Consider the following 22,574-nt stretch of genomic DNA (forward strand, 5'->3'; position numbering starts at 1 on the left):
TCTTTAAGATTTTGTGTGAACTGAGTTTTTTTAAAATATCGTTGTTTTAATTTCATATTTGGAAGACTGCCATTGATAGGCCACTTTGGACTCCTAACGATAGAAGCATAATTTGTTAAAAATATTTTTCATTAAATTTATTTTATACTACCAAAAATAGTTTTCTACAAATTCAAAAACTTAACATCGAATAATACAAATAAGGATTTTGCGTCTTCGACAATGGACTTGGATACTGTTTCAGAACCTCAGAAAATAAGTTTACGAGATACCTCAATAAAAATACGTTTACGAGCTAGTATTTGCACTTTCCTAAAGAAAATCGGCTTAAAAGGCTCAGATTCCTTTAACAAACAAAAAGACGGAATAAAAAAATATTTTAGATATATTATGTGAAAAAAAAATTAATTGTCGATAAAGTTGTAGATTCAGTAAGTGAAATTAATTTAAAATATATAGAATGAAGGGAGAGAACTTGAAAATTGCTAAAGAAGTCTTGATATTTATGGTCGTGTGTATTAATAGTAATTAGAAATTTCTGGTGTTTTTTAATCGATTTTATTAGCTCAGATCACAAAGCAAAATTAGTAAGACACTGTTTGGAAAAACTGCAGAAATGCAGAAATTACTTCATTAACATTTGATAATTGTCCCACTAATATTTCAATGGCAAGTAAGTAAGGATGTTCATTAAACAGTTTCAATTTAAAAATAACATTTAGTCATCCTACTTTTAAAAAAGATGTTTGCATATTCTTAGATGCTTTTCACAAAATAAAATTAAAAACACATTTACATTTAAACAAAAAATTGTAAATAATTTTACGGGATTAGTAGACTGGAACTATTTAGTTCAATTGAATTACAAGTACCAGAATCTTAAATAAAATACTACTGCAGCGGCAGCGGTTCAAACTGTGCTAATTGCCGCTATAAAAATATTTTCAAATATAAATTAAAATTTACATTAACTAGTAAAAATAATAGCATTTAATTATTTTACATCCTAATTAATTTTTTGGCACTCTGAGGTTATTAAATGCCAGAAAATATTGCACCAACTTCGCAGCTCTTGTGTAAGTGCCCTCGGCCATACAACGGCAGGCGTGATCTGAGGATAAAAAATAATAAATCAATTAATTTAGTTTTAAATAACAAATAACCAGGGCTGTGGAGTCGTTAAAAAAAAACACGACTCCGACTCCGACTCCGATTCCGATATTTACCAACAACACGACTCCACTCCGACTCCGACTCCGACTCAAAAAAGTTTAATTTTATCAGGTATTTTTGGTGTTTTTCTACAAGTTTATTATTCATACGCTATACACATTCATTATTACGCAATTAAAAATTCATAAATTTCATAATTTAAAAAAATGCTCGGAGTCGCTCATTTTTCACGACTCCGACTCCGACTCCAACTCCGGCCAAAACACCACGACTCCACGACTCCAACTCCGACTCCGACTCCGACTCCACAGCCCTGCTAATAACTATGTACATATATGCTAAAAAGCACATCTTTACTAAAATACTAAAGCAATGCTGCCAGTATAGTGAATAAAAATATTATTATAAAAACAGAATACCTTGGAAAAATAAAAATAAATAGTTCCTGTTCTAATGTGCAATGTGCGGATTTAATACGATGCATCCTTAATTATTTTTATTGACAGGCGCGTTTCGCTTAGCTCATTACAGGGATCTGGTCATGGCCGACCGAAATCGCGTTAAGGGCTTCAGCGTGATTTTGGAGCGTACAGCATGGAGTTGCAAGAACCGTTGAGCTCCGCTAGTTCTGACAGGTTAACACCTTAATGTCACGTTTTACGTATATTATTGTTATTTTTGATATATTTTAGCAAAAAATTGCACATTAGCCTAAATTTCGTCACCACATTGTCAATGCGTCGTATTATTTTCAGCAACAAATAGTAATTATTTTGAAATTTGTGTCGCATTTGAATTAAACGTGACGATTTGTTAACCACTTAAATGGATTTTCATGTCAATATTTACGTAATTTCGTCTTACTTTGAATATGTTATACGAAAAAAATATATAAATCGTATCTGACAGACTTCATTGTATACACGTGGAGTTAGTCACGTGTTGTTTTATAATCAATATATTACATGTATTAAGTAAATTATATTAAAATACTAATGATTTTTTTCATGTATACAGGTTAATCCAAAAAACGAACAATATCAGGTGCAATTAAAAAGGATTTAATTTTTTTTGCTTTTTTCAGTAATATTAATTATATTATACGTATATACAATAGTTGCCAATTAATTATACAAACACTTGAAATAAGTTTCTTATTTTTTATATAAAAATATACATAATAACGAATAAAACGATATAACATTTTCGATATACAGTAAAATGGTTCATATCAAAACTGTTAACTATAGTCTAAATAAGAGCCCTTCTAGCCTTCCAAAACTATATTATACTATAGTATGAAAGCTTTTAATTTAACCCTTTGCGGTCCAAAGATTTTTTGAAAAGTTTTGTAGCAGGTCCAAGCCATTTTTAGTGAATTTATTGAAAAATCATGTTTTTGGTAAAAAAATCAAGAAAACATGGTTTTATAAATAAATAAAAATATTAATTTGATTAAAATGATGTTTATTAACATATTTAACACAATTTTACCAAAATTAATTTCTATATTGTTTTAAAAAAATAATTTTTTTGAAGCAATCTCCAGGGTGAAGGCTGGGCTTTCTATCACAAATATTGCAATAAAATGATATTCTCTTTCTTTTGCCAGGAGCATTTCGATCCGAACACGCCATGCAGTCCTTGTATTTTCCATTATCATAAATTAAATGAGGATTTCTATCCAATCGTTGCTCCTCATTGCAGAAAACGGAATGTAAGGAACAAATGATTGAGACCAAAGATCTTTCATATTTGGAACATTGATTATTCCCATTTTATTATCACTTCTAAAAAGGCTCTTATTTCCACTTCGGTAGCGTCCATTCAGTCATGCCAGCAATAATTTACAGCAATAATTTTCGCTGCACATAAATTTGTCTCTTTTGTGATTTTTTTGAATAGTGTCTTGGTGAAAAAAGTTCAAAAATTGAAGGAGTCATATTTTGGGTTGAAGTTCTCATCGGCCCCATGTTATTTGTGCCGGTTGTAAATGGTATATTTGGATGATATACGTCTTTATCTGTTATGTCCACCCATGATGATGTATTGGGAATAACCAGTGATGGAATAACAGTTTCATTTTCAATATCGCTCATAATTCGCATCACACGACGACGTACAACATTTCTCGAAAATACAACTTCGGAATTTGAATCTGTCACAAATGAGGTAGATGTAGATATAAGTGAAGTGGATTGCGACCCAATTAAATTTTCTTCATCAGATAATTCTAATCTTTCTAATTCCTTGTCTAAATGCTCCATATAATCGTCATCACTACTTTTAAATGCATTATTATGATTGGGTTTTTTCGGTCAAAACATTTATTTGGGGTATAAATGAAGAAAATATTTTTTTATAATAATATAAATAAATAATTTATGAACGGACAAAGTGTAAAAAGCTTACATAAAATACAAAATTTGCAAGACACTTCACAAAATATATGTTCAAAGTATTAGAAAAAAATATTTGCCACACGACCTAAACACGACCTAAACCGTTTTTGTTTACATTCCAGGCTACAATTCAAATGGCTATTGTTGGTACTAGAGCAGTTTATTACCTTCTAGAACATTCAATGTATGACATAAACAGTATGAAAAAATTAAAAATCCACATAGAATATTTTTAAAAGTAACTTTAAAAAATGTCCACACAGTATGGACCGTGGACCTGCCAGTAAAAAACAGATGTCCAATACGTGTGGACACTGGACCTCAAAGGGTTAAAAGTTATTGATATATGGGGTTATATTTGATATCACAACTCGAATTTCGAATTTCAATCGGAACGTTGTTTATTGCTTTTAATTTTTACATTCATCATGGTTCAAAAACATTACTCACATGCCTTTAATTGAATTGTTTACAGTTCATTTTCTTATCTTATATTTATTAAAATAATGCCATTCTGAGTTGTGTGTATAATGCATACACAATCAAACAAATTGGAAAGCTTGAAAGACATCTAAATTTATAAGGTGACCGAATCTTACTAGGACACAAAATATTCACATAAAGATCACCTGATTTTTATTTGTGGAACTATTTATCTACATTGACACAATACTGATTTAAAACTCGGTGTAGTACTCCACAGTTCTGGGTTATATGTCAAATAATCATTTGTGTATCAGCTTATCTTATTATTGTTGGTTTAATATGCTCGTTAAAGTAATAATAATAACACATTGTGATATTATTAAATGTAAACTAATCGTTGATTTAATAATTAAAGGAAATTGGCTGACTGTCAAAATATCGTAACATCTTTTTATCCCAAGAAAATAAATTTACATTGTAAAGAAACTTGGAAAATGTGTCGTAAATGCAGTCTGAAAAAAAGTTCTACATATATAGACATACAGTCCGTCCAAGTTATGAACGCTCATCGTCACAGTATTGGTGATAAAAATAATAGGGTGACCATGTGAAATTACCAGTGCAATTAATTTTTATTTTTTTAATTTAATTTATTGAGGAAAGTGTAAAATATCACTTTCTTACTTATTTTGTTTATTTATATACATATTTAACTCAAAAACATGATAGCAGTTTTGGAATCACTCTACTGTTTAATATAATATTTTTAAAAATACCAATAGAATATTACAGGAATTGTTTCATTGATTACAAAATTACACACGACAATAATTTATAATAAAAATATAACACATTATAATTTTTAATTCAAATTCAAATTCCAACGTTTGGTCACCCTACCCTTACAACAGCCCTGATTTAGTATTGGTAACGTTCTCATATCGGTGTAAATAAATTCGCGGAAAACTGTATATGTATGCATGCATGCGTACACGCACCCTTATTTCCAACACAGCGATGATGAGCGCTAACATCTTGGATGGACTATACACAATTTACCAAGGGATAATTACTACTGATATTAAAAAATAACTCAGCTAATCGAAGTGTCAATGTTAGTGCAATAAAAATTCGTTGAAGACTAAGAACGAGTTAAAGGGCGTAAATTATTTTTTTAAATTATTAAACTTAAGGGAAACCTGTATTATTTGGCAATGAATCAAAATTCTATAGAATTGGCTTTGAGACGAACGGCTATATAATGGATCTAATTATGTCAACATATTCCTAATAAAGTGAGTATTTCAACAATACAATAAGCCAAAACCAAAGAAGTGACTCCAAAACAGTGCAGCAGATTGAAAATTTGTGAAAACACTTAAAAAATAATGCTATTTTTTTATTGAAAATATAAGTTTTACTTTAGTAAAATGATATTGTTGTATTCGTTAATATGTAGTAATTAGTTGGCCACTGCCGTATATAAAATATATTTTTATGTAATATTTAATTTATTTATTCCTATTTATCCTTCCAATGTGATTTTTATTTAAGCTTATTCTTCAATAGTATGGCATTAATTTAACTATAAAACGGGTGATAAAGTATTAAATTCAACTTTTAGTGACGTCACCGAAGTCCTCAACAGGTGCGATGCTTTGTTCTTGCAAGAAGATGACGAGTTCCTCACCGGCGCTCCGGCATCGCCGACATCCGTTCCCAACGTCAGAAACAGGCCTGCCTCGACTGGTGATTTTTGATATTGAAATTCTTATTCATCTAAAACAGAAGATTTAACTCTATATAATTTATTCAGATATGCTCAACAGTCGAAATTTTTATTCATATTAACATTTTAACTTACACATAAACATTACAAAATAGCTATATAATTATCGTTTGAATGCTTATCTTTTATCACGCTCTTAATCCTATTTTCAATGAAAATTAATCCTGGCTGCCATACTATAATATAACATACAACTCACCTACTTAAGATTCAGAATTAGATTTTTGAAAATTCGAGAAACGCCTTAATAATAATGAAATAATATTTAGATTAAATCTCTAAATATTGTACAGCTTTTATGGGAATTGTGTTTATACATATACTTAGATATTTTGCGCAAAAACTTACATATTTTTAAATAAATAGATAAAACATGCGATTTTAAATGATCTAAATAGTCAGTGAAAAGTAAATTGATTCAGGATGGGAATTAATTCCGTGTAGGAAATATTTCAACTTAAAATTATAAGATACATGCTAATTATTGCGACAATTGGGCTTAGAATTTTACGTACGCACATCTGAGCTCAAGTTTAATTTCTACGCTAACGAATGCCATTTAGAGACCAATTGAAAAATTCAACAAATTAAAATTTAGCCACCAGTTATTCGATGTTAGTGTCTGTACAACAACGTTCGTAAATAACACTTAAAAAAAAGGTAACACAATAAACCTTTTTATTATGTATTTGACACCTATGAGTTTGTTCATGTATCAGTTCACTCTTTATTACCCCACTTAACCTTTGTTCTTTGTACATTGCATTATAATTGATGAATGTCTATGTTTATATTTTATAAATGATGTGTGTTACAGGATCCGGTACGGTGAAATCTCCTCGCTCTCGTAGACCTCGCACCACATCGATGGGTCAGTCAAGTAAAAAAACGGCATCGGAGAGTGTGATGCATGCGGCGCGGCGGACAATTTACACCGCCGGCCGTCCACCATGGTATAACACAGCTGGACAGCAAGTTGAACCGTTTTTGATTGGTTCGTTATCTCAATACGTACTATAAAATTAACCCGATTATAGTTCCTAAGTGGACGAATAAAGTCATCATCAATTACTTTAATGACACATTTTTTTTTTAAATACTTAAAACACATTCATCACTATAATGAGAAAACTTTAAGTTTTTTAAATATACATAATATATTTTCTTACTTACATCTTGTTTCCCGATGTTTCGACAACCAATGTTGGGGTCATCAACTTGGGCGTGATTTTGACCTTATCTCAGCCGCCGCAGACTTGAGCTGTTACGTCTTTAATTCGATCTTTTATTTTATTATTTTTCCGTTTGTTTGTTACTAAGGAAACAACGAGTGCATTCATTTTCGAATTGATTTTCTTAAATGAATTTATATTTGTATGAATTTTGTTCAAAATTAATTTAGCTCTCTTTTATTTAGTGCTATTTTTCTTTTAATTTCGATTTCAATTATTTCTCGATAACTTTTTATAATTGGGTTTTTAATTTTGTCTAAAGTTTAGGTTGTATATAAATTGATATTGTGATTTTCATCGAAAGTGGTTTGCCAAAGTTGATTTTTCATCAACTTATTTTATCGCAGTTTTTTGTTCTATTTTTCTTTGTAAAATCCTACAGTTTATCTGACTAATATAAATTTTGTCACAATTGCTACAAGAAATTTGGTATACTCCTTCTGATTCATTATAAATTTTATCTTTTCTATTCGGTAGAAAGGTTCCTATTTTATTATAAGATTTAAAAATAGTTCTAACACCCTCTTCGGAAAGTATTCGTCCTATTTTTTTCTGATATCCCTTGAACGTATGATAAATGTGAAATACCATCAAATTTTTCATTTGTGAAGCCATTTAATTTTAATACTTCTTTGACATTTTTAAATTGCATTGCTTTATGTTCACTATCTGAAAGTTTGTCTTCTCTATGAAATAGGGAGGCTGTTATTATGACTAGTTGTGAAGGATGATGGTGAGAATAAGCGTTTAAATAGCGATTTGTGTGTTTTTTTCTTATAAACGGTATGTCCAAAAATTCCATTACTTTTTCTAAAAATGGTAAAGATTTGTTATGTTCAATTATCATAGTAAAATTTTTGGTTTTAATTCAGATTTTTTTAATATGTAATCTAGTTTCGAAATCCTCTATGAAAAGCTTTGCAATTATTGGTGACAAAAGTGATCCCATGGGTGCTCCTTCAATTTGTTTATTGTAATGAAATAGGTAGAATTTAGAAAATAATTTATGAGATCTAAAATATATTTAGTAGGTTTTACTTTTTCTTTTTATGTATTTTATTTATCATAAAATCAATTTATCCCAAAATATTAGCTCATATTCAATTTTTGTTATTTTGAAAATCTTTCCCAATGAGAATTAAATTTTTTTAGCCACTGAAAGATCCTTGCTACTTTATTTGTGAATTAACTGCGTATTTCAAAATTAACACTAACAGAACATGGTTTCAAAATTAACAGAACATTGTAAAAGTATATCTAGCAACTAACTAATGATCAATATCCTCAAACCACTGTAATCATATCAATACCAAGTTGATAAAACAGAATTTCTAAACATCCCTCGTATCTAGTGATTCTCATTTTTCGAGAAATTATTCACAATTTCTCGAGAATTTTCAAGTAATTTGAACATATGAAAAAATGTAATATCAGTATTTATTTATCTTTGTATACATATATTTTTTTACTGATTTAATTTACAACAATTTAGGTCAATATTTATACATGTAAATTATATTATAGACCGTTGTTTCTCAAACATTTTTAGGAATTTCAAAAAAATTGATGGCTCGCAGACCTTTTAAAATTTAAATTAACTACAATTGCTAAAACCACCTCAACCTTTTTTATTAAATAGTTTAAAATTAATCACTTCTTTTAATTATTGGTTATAAATTTAAATTTTTTTATTATTTTGTGTAGAAATACAGACTTAAAAATTATCAATTATTATCAATTAACGTATAAAAGTAATGCCGCTTTATTTTTAATCCTGTTAAAAAAAAGTTTTAGTTAAATTTGTTTTAATTTTAAAATTATATATATGTAATAATAAATTTATTTTAAAGTTTGGGGTTTGGATGATTATCAGGATCGTACGTACTATTATTAGAAAAATGAAGAAATTCTCTAATTTTCTCAAATCTTCGTCTCGACATAGTTTTCCCAAAGAAATATAGAATTGATCTGGTTGACCAAAAAAATTTTTCCTCGATTTTTTTATTTATGCTTTGTATAATTCCCTCAACTAGATTAGAAACAGTTTTCTCGAGAAAAACTCATTTTGAAAAAAAAAAAGAAAAAATACTCGTATCTAATTAAATTTAATAATTTTAGGTATATGTGGTGCAAGTGCTTCAGGTAAGACGACAGTGGCTGCAAAAATCATAGAATCACTAGATGTTCCATGGGTCACAATTGTCAGTATGGATTCGTTCTACAAGGTACTTACACTTTTTTATCATTTTATTTATAACTCTTGTTAACTATAGATTGATTTACAGGTATTGAATGAGAAGCAACACATGATGGCAGAGAGAAACGAATACAATTTTGATCATCCCGACGCTTTTGACATTGAACTGCTCGTCTCCGTCTTACAAAGGCTTAAAGAGGGCAAAAAAATCGAAGTACCCATATACAATTACGTAACACACTCTCGAGAGAATCGAACGGTTAGTATCATGCTGATAAAATGAATATGGTTTATGACATTTTCGTTAAAAAAATTATATTTTAGAAAACAATGTACGGCGCAAACGTTATCATATTTGAAGGTATACTGTCGTTCTATAATGCCGATGTCCTCAAAATGCTCGATATGAAGGTTTTCGTTGATACAGATTCAGATATTAGATTAGCAAGACGACTGAGAAGGTATTTATATATCTATACTTATAACTACTATCGACCCGTTCTAAAATTAACATAGAATAAATTAACTGAAAGTTTTCTGTAGTCTAATAATTATAAAAAATAAAATTTGCTTGAAATACATAATTGTAAAGAATTAGAATCGTAAAATGTATACTATGTCCTATATCTTCTTTAGAAATTCACAAAAAGTAAATCTTATATGACTTCAAACCAGTTTTTACTAAATCTATCTGCACTAAAAGAATATGTTTTTACACTTTTACATCAGTATATATATTTACACTATATTACGTACTTTACTCGATTCGTCTGTAATGATTAATTGGCTTTATTATATCTATCCACTTTTCTACGTTTAAATAACAAGCACTGCTGCTTTTAAGAAAGTTTAATTTGCACTCTGATGTATACATATAAAAATACTGTGTTTTACAGAGACATATCTCAAAGAGGCAGAGATCTCGAAGGTGTTCTCAAACAGTATATGCAGATGGTGAAGCCAGCATACTTAAATTACATTGCTCCGTCCATGGCCCATGCTGACATCATCGTTCCGAGAGGAGGTGAGAACAATGTGGCCATACAGCTCATCGTACAACACGTACACACACAATTGCAACTGGTGAGCCGTAAATTCAATGTTAAAATTGCATAAAACTTAATACTAATACTGGACGATCGCAACAGAGAGGCTTTAAACTACGAGAAGAGCTGGCTCATGCGCACATGGGACAACCTCTACCGGAATCAATATTTTTATTATCAGTCACGCCACAGGTACTAAAATTATTTCAAATCTTAAACTGATAACTTATGAACTGTTAATATTATTTAAAAAAAACGGCAGGTTCATAAGATTTCAGCGTTTATAAAACGGGGCTATTTGAATGTACATATTTTATTACTCGCACAAAGGTACGCGGTTTACACACCTTCATCCGCAACAAAGACACTCCTCGCGACGAATTCATATTCTACTCGAAGCGCCTCATCCGATTGGTCATCGAATTCGCTCTATCATTATTACCGTTTCACAACATGGTGGTGGAAACGCCACAGGGAATGCCGTACGAAGGCAAGAAGAGCAGTTCTCAGAAAATTTGCGGCGTTTCCATATTGAGAGCCGGCGAGACGATGGAGCAGGCGGTGTGCGACGTCTGTAAAGATATACGAATAGGCAAGATCCTCATCCAGACAAATCAAGCTACCGGCGAACCCGAAGTGAGTCGCTTTAAATTATTATCATATCTTATTTGATTATAATTATGTGTGTTGTGTTTCAGTTGTATTACCTGCGTCTCCCCAAAGATATAAAAGACTATAGAGTCATATTAATGGATGCGACTGTAGCTACAGGGGCTGCGGCTATGATGGCTATACGAGTTTTGCTAGACCACGATGTTCCAGAGGATCACATTTTCATTGTTTCACTGTTGATGGCCGAAATCGGAGTGCACTCGATCGCGTACGCGTTTCCAAAGGTAATTTAAGTTACAATACTCGTCTTCAGTATCTTCTGTTAAGTTACAGTGAGTGTTTAATACCAGTGAAAATATACATTCACTGGAATTTCAGTGAAATCATATCGGATAGATATTTCTACTGGTGAAAATGTAATTTCACTGACAGTTGCTAGTGAGATTATGTGCTGCTCTAAACTATCATTTGTATGCATTTAAAAAAAATGTTTATGGTAATTAAAATATTGAAAAAGTATTATACCCAGTTCTATTGAAGTCAACTAATTATCGATGTTTTTTTATTATATATTTCCGTACCAATACATGAACAAAACAATTTTACCAACCTTCTTTAAAATGAAAATTTAACACTTAACTATAGACTACCACCACACTTATGAATTTCTTTACAAAAAATAGATGTAGGGCGAATCACCACCTGTTAAGGCCAAAATGCTCAAACCCAGACCTAACCTAAACAAATTAATTAAACTTATGGAAGTTCTCTAACTTTGTTTGGATTTGATTTAACTTGCTTCAAGTAACGTAAAAACGTTATTATTTATTCTTCATTTTTACGTATATAATAAGAAAACCATGAAATAAATTAGTACATATACTTTAAAGAATGAAGATAAGTTGACTTATTCATGCAAACACGAATAGGATTTACAAAATTGTTATTTTTTACAGGTTAAAATCATCACATCGGCCTTAGATCCTGAAATCAATGAAAAGTTTTATGTCCTACCTGGCATCGGAAACTTTGGTGACAGATATTTCGGGACAGAACCTGCCGAAGATTATTAAAACATAAACCCTAGTCATATTATTTAAAATTTATTATAAATTGTACATGTTTACTTTACTTTTTCAATCACATTCTTTACTTAATGTTATAGTGAAAATTATGTACTTATTTTTTTTTTATTATCATTAGTATATATATACATCAGAGGCGGTCGGTGAAATACTTTTCCTCTCGATCGCTCGCGTGTTAATAACTAGAGTTAATGAGAGGTAGAGGCATGCACTGCATGAGTTTATCTCTCATTCACTCTAGTTACTTAACACGCGAGCGATCGAGAGGGAAAGTATTTCCGACCGCCTCTGATATACATATAGTTTCGTTTGCTTTAAAATATACTTAATTTTTAAATTTGATTTTAATGGATTTTTATAATGGATTATATACACACATAATATTTATTTTGCGCTACAAAAACAACAGGGTGTTCAAAAATATATTTCAAACAATATACGCATTGTTAAAATTGCTTGTTTTACCTCTCACATATTTAGAGAGGTAATAAATTAAAAATTACAATTGATTATTATATAATATATTTTCGAGTTGGAGAAGCACTGGATTATGTTTAATGCATCAAGTGCTTTTTTATTGTTGATATGATACTAGGATCGATCCAAAGTGGAAAACCAAAACATGATTATTGTCTATAATGTATGTCTGTGTATTACTTATTAACACTAGTTTTAATAATATTTGCTTTTATAAATATTTAGTTGGAGTTGTAATGCATACATATATAAAATGCACATTGTATATGGATATAATAAAGAAAATGTATTGAAAAGTTATCTTTGTTTTATTTTGCTTCACAAAAAAGCTTTGCCTTGAACCATAAACGATATTCAATATTTTAATTATATTTAAAAATATTAAATAATTATTACACATATAAATTTATATATATATATATTTATTCACATATACAATATATCACTTCTTTATTTATTTATCAATTTTTCTGTACTGGATTTTTTTATCAATCGCAAAGCTTTTGAAGCAAGGTAATTTCAAAGTGTATTTGGTTCCTTTTGTGTATATTTTATAAATTAATAATTCCTGATATGTATTATTAATATTTACAAAATTTTATTTAGGATGTTGTATTTGTCTTTTGTGAAAGTACCTGAATAAATGTTTTAAAATGTCATTACATAATTTTCATAACATTTCATTGCCATTCTTTTTTATTTAATGTAATTTTTATTTCTATACCATGTCTTATATTGATTATTAATAAATTGGTGACCATTCCGATTAGCTTATGCTTTATTAACAATGTTACCTTTTAACATGAAAATTTTAAATTATTGGACTAAAGATCTCTTTTTTTCTTATAATATAATTTTAATATACTATACTATATAATGATGTTATAAAACACAAGCGTTTTATATTTATTTTTAAATATTTTATAAACAGAGTTTGTAACATTTTTTAATAAATATACATAGTTGTTGAACATGATCACCTGTATTTGTTTTATTTATGTCAGAACACATGATAAGAATGATTTTTCGATGTTGTCAAAGCAAATGACAAAAAACAACGAATTTTACAAAACAAACCGAATCAATAATATCTAGAAAAACAAGGCATTATTAATAAGTGTAGTAAAAACTAATGATATAAATAAAAACATGTATGCCTAAAAGTTAAAAATAATTGTCATTGAATAAAAAATCTTTATAATTATTTTTTGGTTCTGTAATACCATTTGTTTAAATTTGAACGTCTGAAAATGAAACTAACTTACTGAAGTTAAACCTAGAATATAAAATATTGAGATTACAGCCTTTAAAACAACCAAACTTTAAACTCGCCTCTGAATGCTAGTTTTTGTCTGTTTGATTTGGACTGAACTCTGAAACACAAAACTTTAAAATGGAAAAGTGTGTTTTTAAAATGATAAAATATAAGTCTAATAATTTTTTCTGGTTATATAATAACAAAAAACTACAAAAATCTATTTTATTTCTAGATGTCACATTTGCTTATATAAAATAAATTATATTTAAATCAATGATAAACCTCCACCGATAAACTATGTTTAGAAGTCAAGTCAGCTAAATGTGCAGTAATTATTAATAGACTAACATTTCACACAACCATAAAATTTTCATTGAAGTTTAATTAAATTTGCATGTATTAATGAAATTCTCGAATACACATTCCCATTGCTCTTGTCGATAGGTGCTGAACTGCTCTGAATTCTGATTTAGTACCTTTCTGCAAATTTATTTATAACACAAAATTAGATTTGTGATCTAAATTAATTAAATATTGTTTTTAATTAAAAATTTACCTTAATTGCTCTTCACACTCTTCGAGAGTAGTCTCACCATTGCTAAATCTTAAACCAAAACCGCTATAAAACGTTAAGTAGCGTTGCTGAAAAGTGTATCTAGTTGTAATTATTAATTTTATTATTTGTTACAAGTATGAAAAACTAATTACCTGCAAGTGTTTAGCAAATGATTGATCCAATAACATCTTAGCTGCTATTCTTAAACCTTTAGCCAATGTATCGACATGTTTAACATACATTATGAACAAATCTTTCACATCAGCGTTATTAGATCGTGGATAAAGATGGAAATTGAGTCCGCCTGGTTGTAACCCCTAAATCAAGAACCCTTATATTTAATCTTGTTACTTAATGCTGAAATAATAAATATGAAATCTTCTATCTATACTCTCACTAAAGAACTCAAATGAAACACAATAGCTGTATGATTTTTTTGTAAATTAATAACGTGGTTACTTTGAACAATATAGAATAGATTTTGTAGCACAGTAACTAGCTTTCCAAACACACATAAAAGTATTTCCAATACTTTTATCTTTCGATTTAAGAGGTGATGCCAGTTGTAGTAGTTGAGTTCTTAAACTCCCTGAACCTACGTGAATTATCACCATACTTAATCTTTAGGATTGGTAGCCTTACATTGCTGCTAAGGAATTTATATTAATTAAAACTGTGCAATGGATTGTGTTACTTTACTTAAGCAAGAATTCAATTGATTTCTGGCGTTACGCTTTTCGATTCGAGCAGCTTTACTTCCTTATTCGCCATGACAAGGACAATAGTTAAATGTAACGGTAATTGCCTTACATGTTAAATGTTTTTCTTGTGGTTAATTTTACACCGCAATGTCAAGAAAGTCCAAAACATTTATGTATATGTTTTGTTTTATAAATTTAATAATAACAGAGCTAACAATTTTTGTGAAGGTTAATGATTGAATTTAATAAAAAAAATCATAGATACCACTGAAGAAATGCAGAGGAATGAACAAACAAATTTGTTCAATTAAATTAAACTACAGAGAATAAAGTAAAACATTTATGAGGTATAAGAATGTTTAAATATTAAAAGAAGTAATAAAATCGATGCTAAAAGCAAAAAAATGTATAAGTGTGATACAAAATTATAATGACTATAAAAAATTACATCAAATAAATGTAGCAAATGCTGATTTATAGAAAGGTTTTATCATTGATACCTACAGTACGAAAGATACACCTTTCAGAAAGAATATGAAAAATACAACTCAACAAAAATTAACAACTTTTTTTTCTTTAGATGTAATATTTACCTGATGTTCAAGTATACTTTTCATAAGTAATGTTGCATCTTTTATTGAAATCACATCGCCTCGTTGTATTTCTAAAGAGGCTACGGCATTATATCTATAAATTATTATACATAATTATTACTCAAAAAACAAATATAATACAAGTAAAATAATTGTTACTTAAAAATAAGTATAATACACAATTATTGATACAAAAATAAAAAAATACAAGAAATGTCTCAATTGCTTAAATATGGGATTATACTGTATTGCTTAGAATATTTCCACAAATAAAAGTCAGAAGGAGTGATTTCTGTTGACTTTGTTTTTAAATAGCACACTTTTAGTTGGCTTCTAATTGAATTGGCAGAACTTTAAAATTATTTCTATATAAAATGGCATATATATAGAATCTTGTATAAAAGTGAATTAAAATCCTCTTACAAAATATATTTGCATAACACAAAATATTCAATAAACTTATTGCGATTCAGTTAATTCTTACATTATCTTACTAAAACATTTTAATAAAGTACTCACGCCATGGCAATTTGGTACTCAAACACACAATCGACAATGAGCTTATATTGCCGGTCGAGATTATAGTGTTTCAAAAAGCTCAGAGTACTCAATGAGTCATATGTGTTTGGAAGTCTATTTCTCTTGCTAACATCTGCGCGTGAACAATTCAACAGCATTTGCCCTCTGAATCCCAAGCGTTCCTTATAATCTGAAGACATTTTCAGCAAACGGGCAAAATGTTTAATCTCTTTCTGCATATCGGTATTAACAGGACTCTTGCACCCTTCGTAAGTTGCCGTGATAGAAAACCCTTCAGATCCAATCTTATGTGCGAGATCCAAACATTTTTTCGTCTGACGACCGGCATACATCAATGAATATACGTCGAAAGCGTTATCTGCTGTATACCTATAAAAAAAATTAATTGTTTATTGTATGGGGAGAAATGTTATACTTAGGGATGGTGTTTTGTTGTTATTCTATAATCTAAATTTACGAGTAAATGTGATTCGATATCGAAAAATCTCATTGAGGATGATTAACTTATGTTAATTGTTTTATAAACTTAATAAAACATAAATCAGTAATGAAAAATAAATATGATAAACAAATTATAAATCAGGTTTTAATGTCCGTGTTCCGAGTACAATAAGTATCTCGGTATTCCAGACAAATTTTAAATATCTGTATACTACCATATAATTGTACCATAATGGCCTTTTTGCTAATCTAGAATTAATAAATATATATTCCAAAAAGGTAGTATGCATCATTTTACAATTAGTGTACTTGCTAAATATTGAATTGTATTATTCTTTTTTGTTTCCTTGTAAAATAAATCTATTTATCATATTCAACTCAGACGCTCATTTTTTGTATGTAACCCATTAGATTATTGATTTATATACAAAACAACCAAAACTGTCCCAAATTACAGCACCTTCCCCTCTAATGAAATAAAGATATGGCTTACTTGGTATTTGATAGGACATCAGGTGATATCCACAATGGTTTCAGTCCATATTTTTGTTGCAATTCCAGAACTGTATCAGCGAACTCTTCGTAATGATTGTTCATTTCGTCGAAATTATCAACATGAGGCAACAAGTCTTTATCAGATGCTGTCCAGTACTTGAAGCCAAGTTTTGAGCAAAACTCAAAGGCAAAGTTCATCAATCGTTTATGTTCTTCAGTGGAATTCGTGGAATCATTGTGATTGTGATTTATGATCGATTTCTTATTATTATCAATGCCTATGAAATATAGATGAATCAATTAAATAAAAATGTGAGTAATACATAAACAAAGTTCTCAGTAAAAAATATATTATATCAATTAATAAATTTACCGCTGTATCGTAGCGCTGTGAATGAAACTGATGGTTTGATCCACTCTTCCATCGTACGACCGTGAATACGTTCATTTGCGTTGTAATATCGGTAGCATAAAACATCATCATACGGCGCTGATTCGCCTTTATATTCAATCTTGTTTATTCCTGTTTATTTTAAGTACACATTTAATATTGAATATATATTCATATTTAGTAAATATTGTAAATTTTTCTTGAAACATGACAGGCGTTGGCCCAATGCGTTATAATGGGATAAGCATATTAAATAACTACTAAGTAGTGAGACACTAGACTGAAATCCAAGTCTGTAGATCAGTGAAATCTATTTTATTAATTATAAACTATTATTACAAATTACAATCAATATATTCTACTATGCATAACCTAGCTCGATTTTATTTTAATTATTCATCAAGATATTTATTCGTGAGATTAAAAAAATCCAATCTGTGATGATTGATCGGAATTATAAATATATATAATCACTAATTCTGATCTTCCACACACAATAGAAATTGAAAAACACTATGGTACATATGCGATTTAAGCCCAGGCCTTTAAGGTGTAAGTCACCGACTTATAGCACTGATCTGTCATGCTCAACAATATTTTTTGTGATATCAACAACTATGAAAACAGATATTTCTACCACAAAGATAAAGTTCCTTTTGTTCTAACTTGTCATTAATTATTTTTATAAAGTACGTACTAGTTTTAAATAACGTAAATTTTGGTTTTATTTTTTTTAATTAAGTTTCACTTTCACATTATTAAAATGCTTATTTTATAAATACTTGTTTATTATTGATTATGATATGTGTACCAGGGGCGGGCGGTGAGATACTTTCCCTCTCGATCGCTCGCGTGTTAAGTGACGAGAGTGAGTGAGAGATACGAACGTGCGATCAACATGCCCTTATCTCTCATTCAAGCGAGCGATCAAGAGGGAAATTATCTCACCACCCGCGCCTGATATGTACGTGTAGCTGTAAAAATGATAATATTAAGCCAAGTTTCAGATACCAAAATATCATTATTAATTTAATAAAAATACTGATATTTTGGTATTAACTATTGTATTTAGGTGTGGTTATATTATGTGTAATTAATATTCTTTATATAGAATAAGTAACACCCAGCTTTGCATAGAGAACTAAGTAAGTCGCTAGTAAAATAATATATATTTTATTTCTGATTCAGTTGGCTAAAAAATATTTTAAATTATTTTATTCCTAATTAATTTACATATTGAAAATATTCGCAGGTATTTTGCTAAAGTATTAAAAACGAATAATTATATCAAAAAATAAAATAAAAACGATCAACGTTAAAACATTTTTTTACTTTATGTTACAAATTTTATTGTGTTATTATTGATTTTTTAACCATAAACCTAATAATGAATCACCCATAGATTAGGACAGAGAAATTCATTTTAACTGAGAAATCAGAACTTGACAGTAATATAATTTTATCAATAACAGAAACTAAATATTGTAAATCAGTAATCATTTTCAAGGTATTAAGAAATAATCTATTATTACTAAATAAACTTAGTAATACTATACCTGAAAAATTGTCATTTGTATCCACTCCTTTGACAGGTTCTTTTATCTTCTGCCGTTTGTTACTACTAGCTTGAGTATACATTGCCATCTTGAAACTTTTCAAAAAAGACTAACGCAATTTGTCATCTACTCCTTATATATGTGATATCCCACATTCTAACTCTATTCTTTGTTATGCATGTAATATAAGTATGAATTAAACAGGTTTTGTCTTAAATAACAAAAAAATTGTGTCAAGATTATGCTTTGAAATCCGATATCTTATTATACAGTGAAATGCAATTCTTTACCTATTATTATAATATAATTAAAACAACTTTAAAAACATTTACACAATTTATTATCTAAAGTTTAGTTTTATATACATAATACATGTACGCCAGAATCACCACCCAAACGGCGTACTTCACCCAAGACGCTTTCACTATATTTTCATTATCGGGTAGCATAAAGTTATATCCAGACACAGCCCCAGCAGCTAACGGCTTCGTAAGACCTGGCATTATTACGTATTCATCGTCCAAAGGCATGCCTTTCATGGAGAATTTGGATATGTCGTAAATGCCGACCCTCACGAGTTTTCCCATCAAACGATCATCCATGGGCATGAGCACTTGCTCGTAGAAAATGTTGTGCGCCACATAATACTGTTTATCGTGCGACACATCCGTGACGAGTACTTCTTGCACTTCGTTCAACCTCATCATATACGGATGGTACGAATTGAACAATTCGGTCAATTGTCTGGTTCTGTTCTTCACCAAAGCCGCTGATATACGCTCCATCTTAGCTGCTGGAGTTCCTGGACGCGGATAGAATTGATTTATAAAAAGACTGGGAAATTTGTATTTTTCACATAATGACATGGTCTCTTTGAAATCTTCTGCGGTCTCAGTTGGAAAGCCGCAGATTATGTCAGTCGCTATGGTCATTCCAGGAACCCTAAGAGTTAAAATTATTATTAATCATATATCAGTAAAATAAATATTATTAATCTGGATCATTGATGCTATAAGCTCCCAGTATAATCAAATAATCTATTCATATAAGTAGAATATTTTTATCGTCAGTTATCAAAACCTGTTCTCACATAAATGACAAAAAAAAATTAATTTCAATCTATATTTTAAAACGTGTTTTACTTCTCTACTTTTTTAACGGAGTTAGGATTTTTTAATTTTTTGAATAGTCCTCATATTGAAACAAGGCTAACGAACTTATTCGATATTTTTAGATATTAAAGATTTTTTATTACCCGGTAAACCGTGACATTCATAATACTTTAAGTAACCCATAAACACTTTTAAAAATCATTTTTAAATTTCTTAATACTCAAAAGTAAATTTGATATTGATTCTAAAAATACTTTAATTGAATGCTAATCCCAGATAAACCAACTCATGCATGATCCAAACTGTAAATATATTTTTTTAAAACCTTCTCTGAAGATAATTAACGACGTGTTCGAAATCGGCTCTGGTGTATTCTCTTTTCATATCCGATAATACTTGATCACTTCCCGATTGTACAGGAACGTGGAGAAATCTTTAAAAGTATATACATCACAATATTATATGAATTTCATTAATAATATGTATTATTTATTCATATTATTACTTATAAACTCTGGGATGTTGAAATATTTTAGCCATTTCTTCCAAATGCTCCAAAATATAAGGAGGATTAGTCATACCTAATCTCAATCTACAACCTTCAGGTATGACTTCGACCAACTGCCATAATAATTCGGGTAGAGAAGTTCCTATGTCGCGACCGTAAGTTCCTAAAAAATAGTATTTTCTCATAAATTAATCTTATAGTACTGTAAGTGATTGGATGTAAAAAGATAACTACCGGTGTCTTCACTTGTAAGCCATATTTCGCAAACCCCTTCTTGAAACGACTGTATAGCTCGTTGTACAATTTCTTCGGGAGGATAGCTCCCGAGTTCGCCACGAGCATGTTTTGTTTTACAATAAGTACACTGATTGAGGCATCCAGTATTTATTGCAATGATTTCAATTAACGGATTCTTCCTCACTTTCGGTAATAAAAGTGAAGCTCCTCCGGATTTCTTACCTTCAACATTTTTTTTTTGACCGAACAATCTGACTGTATGACCTGCAGAAACATATAATTAGCATCGCGTTATACAAGATATATGAATAAATTATACAAAAAAACCTTTTAATGTTTCTTCGACTACTTCGACTATTCGATCGATTTGTTGAACGCCGACTATACTGAGACCTTGTAAATAACCAGCCCTTGGCATTCCCTGCGGAACACATCCAGCTACGACTACATGTTTACCTCTGCTTTGTCCTAGTTCTATTTCATTTCTAAACAACATCGATAAAATTATAATTGCGCCATTTAATTATTTTCGTGTTATTAAAACACTACCTAAAATGATCTTCGGCTGGATTCTTTACTGTGCACGAATTCAGTAGCCATAGATTGGCGTCCCACTTATCATCGGTCAATTTATAGCCATAAGCTGCAAGTTGCCCGGCCATATATTCAGAATCAGAACTGTTGTGAGCACAACCCCATGTTTTAACATATATAATTTGAGTTCCTATTAAATTTTGTGCAATTTTAATGATTGTTGTTAAAGTAACATTATTATTATTAGGCGTTTACCTGGTATGACACTTTCAAATATACTTTTCTCTCTATATTCCTCATAATTTTCAGACGGCTTTTTTCTTGAACGGAACGTAACCGTCTTTTTAGTGCTATATCTGCTTTTTGGTTGAATATCTTGCGAAGATATTAGGTCTTCAATATCGTCGATTATTTCATTACAAACTCCGGTCATTTTTTAATTCGGCCGTAACCTCAAACGTCAACAAGACATGTGACAGTACCAAATTAATTTTGACGTAAGAGTGTTGCCAGTCTAAAAAACACTAAATTTTCATCTTAAATTTTTTAACAGTAATTAAATTATTTGTATAGCTCTTTATTGCCACATTTACATAAATATCGTCTTTTTTTAAGAAATCTTTCAAATTAATATATTAAATATAAAATTTTGATTTATATTGTTTATTTTTAATGTTTTTTGTTGGCAAATAAACGACATATGATTATTACATGCCTAAAAGCTTCTCAATACTAAAAAATGCTTAAATAATAATAATAAAAAATTTTCAGTCGATTATAAAATTAAGATTAAATAATATTAATCTTAGTAATCTACTGGCTCTAAAATTATTTTAGTTAGATGAAAAATGTTTCGCTGGTCTTTCGACACTTGATAAAACGTCCTTTGTGTTGTTGATTCGGTTCAAAGATCCAATATGTTGTGTATCGGGATACGCAGACTGGTTAGTTCTGAAGTCTAAATCCAAAACACATGTGATTGTATGTAAGCTTTCGTAACTACTGGTCTGTCAAACATAGATATTTCCAAACGCCCTAAAACTGCGTTTGCGAACGCATATAATAGGCTAAACGGGCGTCAACATCCTTCATACGCGGAAGAAGTTGAGCACTGTCATAAAATCGAAATATTTGTTTTAAAAATATTTTTAATAATTAATTATTTTGTATTTATTTATTAACATAAAAACCGTTCAAATTTTCGGTAAAATCT

General features: G+C 29.7%; 3 protein-coding genes and 1 long non-coding RNA gene across 4 annotated transcripts; 1 reads left to right on the plus strand and 3 right to left on the minus strand.

Annotated features, from left to right (window-relative positions):
• Positions 1-1,665: 1,665 nt before the first annotated feature.
• l(2)k01209 (uridine-cytidine kinase-like lethal (2) k01209) lies at positions 1,666-12,739 on the plus strand. The gene is made up of 11 exons (XM_088198599.1): positions 1,666-1,808; positions 5,626-5,750; positions 6,608-6,784; positions 9,141-9,247; positions 9,308-9,478; positions 9,544-9,680; positions 10,116-10,302; positions 10,368-10,457; positions 10,596-10,901; positions 10,964-11,161; positions 11,834-12,739. The coding sequence occupies exons 1-11, from the start codon at positions 1,768-1,770 to the stop codon at positions 11,948-11,950; spliced, it is 1,656 nt and encodes a 551-aa protein (XP_088054725.1). The 5' UTR covers positions 1,666-1,767; the 3' UTR covers positions 11,951-12,739.
• On the minus strand, positions 5,526-9,129 carry LOC148229601 (uncharacterized). Its single transcript, XR_015811487.1, has 2 exons — positions 6,964-9,129; positions 5,526-5,780 (listed from the first exon to the last, which is right to left on the minus strand). It is a non-coding gene; the product is annotated as an uncharacterized LOC148229601 (long non-coding RNA).
• Positions 12,421-19,058, minus strand: LOC148229602 (uncharacterized). Its single transcript, XM_088196888.1, has 8 exons — positions 18,971-19,058; positions 17,397-17,546; positions 17,022-17,301; positions 16,067-16,456; positions 15,548-15,641; positions 14,406-14,570; positions 14,254-14,339; positions 12,421-14,177 (listed from the first exon to the last, which is right to left on the minus strand). Exons 1-8 carry the CDS (start codon positions 19,056-19,058, stop codon positions 14,078-14,080), a joined length of 1,353 nt encoding a protein of 450 aa, XP_088053014.1. The 3' UTR covers positions 12,421-14,077.
• Positions 19,059-19,293: 235 nt separating this feature from the next.
• Positions 19,294-21,841, minus strand: LOC148229603 (threonylcarbamoyladenosine tRNA methylthiotransferase). The gene is made up of 7 exons (XM_088198600.1): positions 21,617-21,841; positions 21,377-21,551; positions 21,155-21,312; positions 20,825-21,091; positions 20,588-20,753; positions 20,408-20,515; positions 19,294-19,912 (listed from the first exon to the last, which is right to left on the minus strand). Exons 1-7 carry the CDS (start codon positions 21,792-21,794, stop codon positions 19,315-19,317), a joined length of 1,650 nt encoding a protein of 549 aa, XP_088054726.1. The 5' UTR covers positions 21,795-21,841; the 3' UTR covers positions 19,294-19,314.
• Between the last annotated feature and the right edge of the window lie 733 nt (positions 21,842-22,574).

This window comes from Plectrocnemia conspersa, unplaced genomic scaffold (assembly GCF_051122295.1).
Source record: "Plectrocnemia conspersa isolate PC_06_02 unplaced genomic scaffold, ASM5112229v1 ptg000011l, whole genome shotgun sequence".
Taxonomy (NCBI): domain Eukaryota; kingdom Metazoa; phylum Arthropoda; class Insecta; order Trichoptera; family Polycentropodidae; genus Plectrocnemia; species Plectrocnemia conspersa.

What these genes read in the sequence shown, in the direction of transcription:
- LOC148229602 (XM_088196888.1), bottom strand. Translation starts at nt 19,058, where the DNA reads ATGGCAATGTATACTCAAGCTAGTAGTAACAAACGGCAGAAGATAAAA. An exon ending in TACAAATGACAATTTTTCAG is followed by an intron (nt 17,547 to 18,970) that starts GTATAGTATTAC and finishes TAAAATAAACAG; the next exon opens with GAATAAACAAGATTGAATAT. An exon ending in GAGTACCAAATTGCCATGGC is followed by an intron (nt 15,642 to 16,066) that starts GTGAGTACTTTA and finishes AATAATTTATAG; the next exon opens with ATATAATGCCGTAGCCTCTT.
- LOC148229603 (XM_088198600.1), bottom strand. Translation starts at nt 21,794, where the DNA reads ATGACCGGAGTTTGTAATGAAATAATCGACGATATTGAAGACCTAATA. An exon ending in CCAGCCGAAGATCATTTTAG is followed by an intron (nt 21,313 to 21,376) that starts GTAGTGTTTTAA and finishes GATGTTGTTTAG; the next exon opens with AAATGAAATAGAACTAGGAC. An exon ending in CAACATCCCAGAGTTTATAA is followed by an intron (nt 20,516 to 20,587) that starts GTAATAATATGA and finishes ATACTTTTAAAG; the next exon opens with ATTTCTCCACGTTCCTGTAC.